At 40.6% G+C, this 7,870-nt stretch overlaps 1 protein-coding gene and 1 long non-coding RNA gene across 2 annotated transcripts in view; one reads left to right on the forward strand and one right to left on the reverse strand.

Annotated features, from left to right (window-relative positions):
• The window catches only part of LOC133557271 (ankyrin-3-like), a 156,443-nt gene that overhangs the window by 48,854 nt on the left and 99,719 nt on the right, over positions 1-7,870 (reverse strand). The window contains 5 exon segments of the mRNA XM_061907617.1: positions 1,003-1,128; positions 1,205-1,530; positions 1,653-1,860; positions 1,933-2,144; positions 7,816-7,870. The exon segment at positions 7,816-7,870 is cut by the window's right edge and continues 100 nt beyond it. Of these exon segments, the coding sequence (XP_061763601.1) occupies positions 1,003-1,128; positions 1,205-1,530; positions 1,653-1,860; positions 1,933-2,144; positions 7,816-7,870 (927 nt within the window).
• The window catches only part of LOC133557273 (uncharacterized), a 30,583-nt gene that overhangs the window by 6,101 nt on the left and 16,612 nt on the right, over positions 1-7,870 (forward strand). The gene's annotated exons all lie outside the window — the stretch shown is intronic.

Genomic DNA, 7,870 nt, shown 5'->3' on the forward strand with positions numbered 1-7,870 from the left:
GTACTGGACTGTGCAATCTACTAATAATATGTACTGTACTGTGACATCAACTAATAATATGTACTGTACTGTGCAATCTACTAATAATATGTACTGTACTGTGCAATCTACTAATAATATGTACTGTACTGTGCAATCTACTAATAATATGTACTGTACTGTGCAATCTACTAATAATATGTACTGTACTGTGCAGTCTACTAATAATATGTACTGTACTGTGCAATCTACTAATAATATGTACTGTACTGTGCAATCTACTAATAATATGTACTGGACTGTGCAATCTACTAATAATATGTACTGTACTGTGACATCTACTAATAATATGTACTGTACTGTGCAATCTACTAATAATATGTACTGTACTGTGACATCTACTAATAATATGTACTGTACAATCTACTAATAATATGTACTGTACTGTGCAATCTACTAATAATATGTACTGTACTGTGCAATCTACTAATAAAAGCTTCAATCAGTCAATCAATCAATGAGAAGGGAATATGGTCAGCTATGTCACTGTTCAAGACATTATTGATTCAAACAATCTTACGCTGAGTCGTTGTGCTAAACCGTAGAGTCTGGGTCGTTAAAAAGAACAACGAATCAAAACAAAAACCGGGACCACAAACCGTGATGAGAGCCAAACCGTGGAATTTGCGTACCGTTCCTCTGTTAGCGTACAATCTTTTTGAACGACCACAAAGAACGAAACAACAATCCTTCAGACCAATTATGGGATGACGGCTAATGGAAGGACAAGTCTCTTAAAGGCAGGCGGCGCCCTGACAGGCAGGTCCTAATTAGCGGGGTTTTCATGAACTGGTTCCAGCTCCCACCAAGCAGAAGTAACAGAGCGGCAAAGTGTGGACCAGTATGGATTGTTGCCATGCCGAGGTCAGCGAGTGGATCAATGGTTATCGCCTGGGGGCGTGGTTCCACTCTTTCAAAAGCTAGTTTGTCTTGTTTGAGCAGAATGACCTTCATGAGTTTTACCTTGACGCAAAAGGGCAACCGGTTCTCCTTGAAGGCGTAGAAGTTGAGAACTAACTGCTGACCAGTTTTGGTCAGAGGAGCCAGGTTGCCGTAACAATCCACGTAAATGGGCCGACCTTCTAGAACCTAAGAACACATAAAAACAAGTTAGAAGCGGAGTTACAAAGACTTAGATCCGTTCTATTTCAAGACCAGTCAGCACCTCGATGTCTTTGCTCCTGGCCACCTCCTCAAAGTTCTCCTGCTGTTCCAGGGTCTTGTCCACCTTGTCGTCCGTCATACAGAAACACCTCAGCCGGGACTCCAGCGAGTCGTTCATCTTGGCGAAGACCACAAACTTGGCCATGTAGGGCACGCAGATCAGCTCTCTGTACAGCTGCGAGGCCAAACCCACCGTCTCCGGGACCTGGTGGCAGTCCGCTAGCCAGAACCTGGCCGAGACGTTGGTCGTGAAGGAGACGCAGTCGTTGACGAAGGTGAGAGGGGTCGTGCCTGTGATGTCCTCCCATTGTGCCGGCGAAGTACCGCCTGAGAGACCAGTACGCCAGTCGACCCGGGTTGAGTTTTGTGACGATACAGGTGAACAAACATTGCATTCCAACGCTTCAGTGACTATTTTCAAAGTATCACCGTTATTGTCGTGGGAATACCTGTGATGCTGCAAAGAAGGCGGAGGCATGGAGTGCAGTCTCCTTTGTACCCGTTGGAAAGACCCTCGCCTGAGAGGGGTGGGACCGGAATCGTCATGGTGATGGGCTTGTGGAACTTCCTCCTTCTGGGCTCCACCGTCACAATTGGGCTGAAGGTGGCTCGGTTACCCAGGATTTTTTTCACAGTGTCGTCTGGTACCGGCTGGGCCTGACGGGGGAAGGTTGGGTTAAGAGCCTCCGACCACCATCTTGTTGACTTTGTCCTTCTTCCCGTACTCACCTGCAGCCCAACCTTGATCTTTTTGGTTAACGCCCCCTCAGGGAAGGAGGCCTGTACCAACGGGACACTCCGGCTGCAGAGGGTGCCGCCCTCAGGGCCCATCTGATTGGTTTCCTGACGAATCCGAGACACCACGGCAAAGTACTGGGGGAAGTCCTTGGTGATGATGCGGCAGATCCTCTTCTTCTGCAGCTCCTCCGTGTTGTCCAGTTCTACCAGGAAGTAAAACATGTGAGATTCCACCAGGGATGTAACGATACTGATACTGATCAAGAACAACAGACTCGGGTGAGGCAAAACCAAGTTGTTGCCAACACACAACAAACAACTGCAGAGCACTTAGTCGCCATATTTACTGAGGAAGTGGAAGAGAGGTGTTTCTTGCATTTCTTTGCTAATGAAACTCATGTTGCCGCACGGGTGAGAGCGTGGATCCGCCACCACAAGCCCAGGGAGTGTGCATTACCACAGCATAGAAGCCAACCTTTCTCACGTCTGGAAGTGCTGAGACAACACAGCTTGGAGACACTCTCCTGGCGTTTGGCAACACTTTCAACAAACTTTGAACCCTGACTTCAACAAATTGAAAAACTTATTGGGGTGTTACCATTTAGTGGTCAATTGTACGGAATATGTACTGAACTGTAAAACGGTAAAAAATCTGGGTATTATTATCCACCCAACTCTCTCCTTTGAGTCACACATTAAAGGCGTTACTAAAACGACCTTCTTTCATCTCCGTAATATCGCTAAAATTTGCTCCATTTTGTCCACTAAAGACGCCGAGATCATTATCCATGCGTTTGTTACGCCTCGTCTCGATTACTGTAACGTATTATTTTGGGGTCTCCCCATGTCTAGCATTAAAAGATTACAGTTGGTACAAAATGCAGCTGCTAGACTTTTGACAAGAACAAGAAAGTTTGATCACATTACGCCTGTACTGTATATACCTTTATATACATATATACATACATATATACCTATACTGTATATACCTTTATATACATATATACATACATATATACCTATACTGTATATACCTTTATATACATATATACATACATATATACCTATACTGTATATACCTTTATATACATATATACATACATATATACCTATACTGTATATACCTTTATATACATACATATATACCTATACTGTATATACCTTTATATACATATATACATACATATATACCTATACTGTATATACCTTTATATACATATATACATACATATATACCTATACTGTATATACCTTTATATACATATATACATACATATATACCTATACTGTATATACCTTTATATACATATATACATACATATATACCTATACTGTATATACCTTTATATACATATATACATACATATATACCTATACTGGCTTCCTGTGCACTTAAGATGTGACTTTAAGGTTTTACTACTTAGGTATAAAATACTACACGGTCTAGCTCCGTCCTATCTTGCCGATTGTATTGTACCATATGTCCCGGCAAGAAATCTGCCTTCAAAGGACTCCGGCTTATTAGTGATTCCTAGAGCCCAAAAAAAGTCTGCGGGCTATAGAGCGTTTTCCGTTCGGGCTCCAGTACTCTGGAATGCCCTCCCGGTAACAGTTCGAGATGCTACCTCAGTAGAAGCATTTAAGTCTCACCTTAAAACTCATGTGTATACTCTAGCCTTTAAATAGACTCCCTTTTTAGACCAGTTGATCTGCCGCTTCTTTTCTTTTTTCTCCTATGTCCCCCCCTCCCTTGTGGAGGGGGTCCGGTCCGATGACCATGGATGAAGTACTGGCTGTCCAGAGTCGAGACCCAGGATGGACCGCTCGCCTGTGTATCGGTTGGGGACATCCCTACGCTGCTGATCCGCCTCCGCTTGAGATGGTTTCCTCGCTGCTGTCTTGGATCCGCTTTGAACTGAACTCTCGTGGCTGTGTTGGAGCCACTATGGATTGAACTTTCACAGTATCATGTTAGACCCGCTCGACATCCATTGCTTTCGGTCCCCTAGAGGGGGGGGGGGGTTGCCCACTTCTGAGGTCCTCTCCAAGGTTTCTCAAAGTCAGCATTGTCACTGGCGTCCCACTGGATGTGAATTCTCCCTGCCCACTGGGTGTGAGTTTTCCTTGCCCTTTTGTGGGTTCTTCCGAGGATGTCGTAGTCGTAATAGTTTGTGCAGTCCTTTGAGACATTTGTGATTTGGGGCTATATAAATAAACATTGATTGATTGATTGATTGATACTGTGCAATCTACTAATAAAAGCTTCAATCAGTCAATCGCTGCTTTACTTCTTTGGCTAGGAAGGCAAAGTGTGGCCTGGGCGACATTTGCCTCTTTTTATGGCAAAAATGAACAACAAATAAGTCAAACGGCAGCAAAAAGGTAGCATGTAATTAGAAAATGTTGATATTATATCATAGTTAATATTTTAGAAAGTGGTTTGTATTTGAGACCATACCGCCACACCTCTAACTTTTGATGTGCATTTGTAACGGCGCTTTGCATCTTTATGTACTGCAAAAACTGAAATCTAAGTAAGATGAAATATGTCAAATAAGGCTGATATTTGCTTATTTTCTGTCTGAGAAGATCGTTATTCTCACTAAGCAGATTTTATGTTAGTGTTTACTTGTTTTAAGGGTTTTGCTCCTAAATGATGTCAGTAAGATATTCCAGCTTGTTGCTGAGATGTGATGAGCTATATTGAGTAAAACATGCTTGAAAGTAGAATATCAAGTCTTGCAAAGCTGAGTCATCAACACTCACAAGTAGAAAACTACTTTTTAAAGTAATAATTTCTTATTTCAAGCATGAAAAAAAGAATCATGACTTCGACACAATTGTGTCTGATATTAAAACAGATGACAGCCAAATGGACTTTGCTGTTTTATTTTCAATGAAACCATAGAAAACACGTACTGGTATAGTAGAGTACAGTTATTGGTCAGAACGGGGGCTATGGTGTGGTGTGTTTTCCTGGAATGCAAAGGAAGGTGACGGGACATGGCATGAAGGTAAAGACATATTTTAATTTATCTAGAAAAAAAAAAAGTGCAAACTAAAGGCGCGCACTTGGCTAAAAAACAAAAACTACCACAAAGGCAAAACTATGGATATAAAACAAAAGACTCACTAAACGTGACATGAATAAACAAAACTTACTTGGAAGGAAATGAGCAGAGCGATACATAACCAGAGTGAACAGAGCATGGAGCAACAATAATGACGCCAGCCCGACTGCCTGGCAACTATAAGCTTAAATTATAGTGACATGATTAACACAGGTGCGTGAGTCCTACACAAATCCGGTGTGTGAGTCCAAATGAGTGCAGGTGAAATAATGAGTACAGGTGAACTAATCGGTCGTCACGTTGACAAAACAATGGAGCGTAAACATGAACTAAAAAGAGTCTTAAACCAACGGAACATAAGGAAACAAAAGGTGACCACAGACCATGACATCATTAGTGAGAATGTACTTATTTGAAGGTATTTTGGGGTTCATCGAGGTTAGCTGATTTGATTTGTTTTGGAAATTCTTGACAAGCCAAATTTTCTTGTTCTATTGGCAGATCATTTTGCTTAGTAAAATAGCCCTCATTTTTGTATTTGTTATTCTTGTTTATGAACACTGACTTTTTGCAGTGTAGGCTTCTGTGACTTTCGACAACCCAACACAACCAGAGAGTATGGCGCCGACTTCTCAATGATTTATTTGGCAAATGGTGAGCGACTCCAGTTTTATTTACACGTACGCCACTTTGATTTAGAAGCTGTATCTCTCCTTGTAGTCACTTTACTAGAATCTCATCTCTTTTTGTCGTTCACTTCTGTTAGCGACTTAGCACAGAAGCTAACGATAGCTAAACAATGTTTAGCGACACCTTAGCTTGAAAGTGCCTCTACTCACAGCCGGACTATCTAAAAAGTAGTTTCAAACTGAACAGCTAGCGAGTAGAAGATCCATCTCTCCCCGCACACAAGCTTGAGGATAGAAAGCTAATGCTAACGAACAAAAATTGCTTTGCCATAGTAACGACTAACTAAGTACTCTAGAAGAATTAACAACGTGTTACTACTTACAACCCAAATGATTTAAACACTGGTTATCCAGTCGTAAAACACTTAAGGAACCTTAAGCACTTTGCACGTTTTTTTTAAGATGTTGGTATGTACTGTACTGTGTATTGGTATGTACCGTGTATTGTATTGGTATGTACCGTGTATTGGTATATACTGTACCGTGTATTGTATTGGTATGTACCGTGTATTGGTATATACTGTACCGTGTATTGTATTGGTATGTACCGTGTATTGGTATATACTGTACCGTGTATTGTATTGGTATGTACCGTGTATTGGTATATACTGTACCGTGTATTGGTATGTACCGTGTATTGGTATGTACCGTGTATTGGTATATACTGTACCGTGTATTGTATTGGTATGTACCGTGTATTGGTATATACTGTACCGTGTATTGGTATGTACCGTGTATTGGTATGTACCGTGTATTGGTATATACTGTACCGTGTATTGGTATGTACCGTGTATTGGTATGTACCGTGTATTGGTATATACTGTACCGTGTATTGTATAGGTATGTACCGTGTATTGGTGTATACTGTACCGTGTATTGTATTGGTATGTACCGTGTACCACCATACGGAATAAAAATACTCTGGTATCACTTTTGCTCCACATCACCTAGCTCTAATACTAATCATGAATAAAAACACAAATATGTGAATTTAAAGATATGTTTTAGCCTTTTTATCAGCCTGTTTCATTACAAACTACTTGATATGGATGACAATAATGATGTTGTTATGTACTATGACTATAATGATGGTGTTCTATACTATGACAATAATGATGGTGTTATATACTATGACAATAATGATGGTGTTATATACTATGACTATAATGATGGTGTTATATACTATGACTATAATGATGGTGTTATATACTATGACTATAATGATGGTGTTATATACTATGACAATAATGATGGTGTTATGTACTATGACTATAATGATGGTGTTATATACTATGACAATAATGGTGTTATATACTATGACAATAATGATGGTGTTATATACTATGACTATAATGATGGTGTTATATACTATGACAATAATGATAGTGTTATATACTATGACTATAATGATGGTGTTCTATACTAGACAGGTGAAACTTAACAACATGAGATTGTCAGCAAATCAACTTGAAAAGTGAATCCAGGAAGTGACATCATCTCCTTGCATGCAAAGTGAGAAAAGTCAAGTCTTTAATTCTTAGAATTGATGATCATGGCCGCCAGCTTTTGAAAACACCACATTTTCCAAAATGTACAATTTGAGGTTTTCAAAAGCTGTGATTGTTGTGAAACTTGGAAGTGGCTTTTCCCAGGAGGCTAATGTACTATGTTCTGCCTTACGAAGGTTTTGTGTTGCAAGTATTGTACTTTTATCACACATCAGCTGTTTGATTGTAACAAGCATCTTGGTCGGAGGAGTTAAAAGCGCCATGTAAAATCACAAATGCTAACAGTAGCATGTCTATGGCAAATCCAATGTTAATTAGCATCAAGCTAGCACATTTTGCAAGAGTGGACTCTTACTTTACATTGGAGCGTTTTCTCCCGAGCATATTTGCTTTCTTGGTGTTGGAACTTGCAACATTACTTAGAAGGACTTTGCCTGACTGATGGTTGACGTGAGCCGGTGTTTCGTCCGCAATCGGACCGAACAAGTCTGAAACTGGACGTGACATCAAGCGTGACAGAGGTTTGGTTTTATGTGAATGGATACCTGCCTAAAAAAGTATGGAATTGGGTACGGTCCCAAAGCTTGAAAGCCAGCAGGTCTTTACCTTCATCCATGCCGTTGAGGAGCTGACGCAGGTCCTCGGTCTTGCAGTCGTACAG

The sequence above is a fragment of the Nerophis ophidion genome, linkage group LG08 (genome assembly GCF_033978795.1).
Source record: "Nerophis ophidion isolate RoL-2023_Sa linkage group LG08, RoL_Noph_v1.0, whole genome shotgun sequence".
Taxonomy (NCBI): domain Eukaryota; kingdom Metazoa; phylum Chordata; class Actinopteri; order Syngnathiformes; family Syngnathidae; genus Nerophis; species Nerophis ophidion.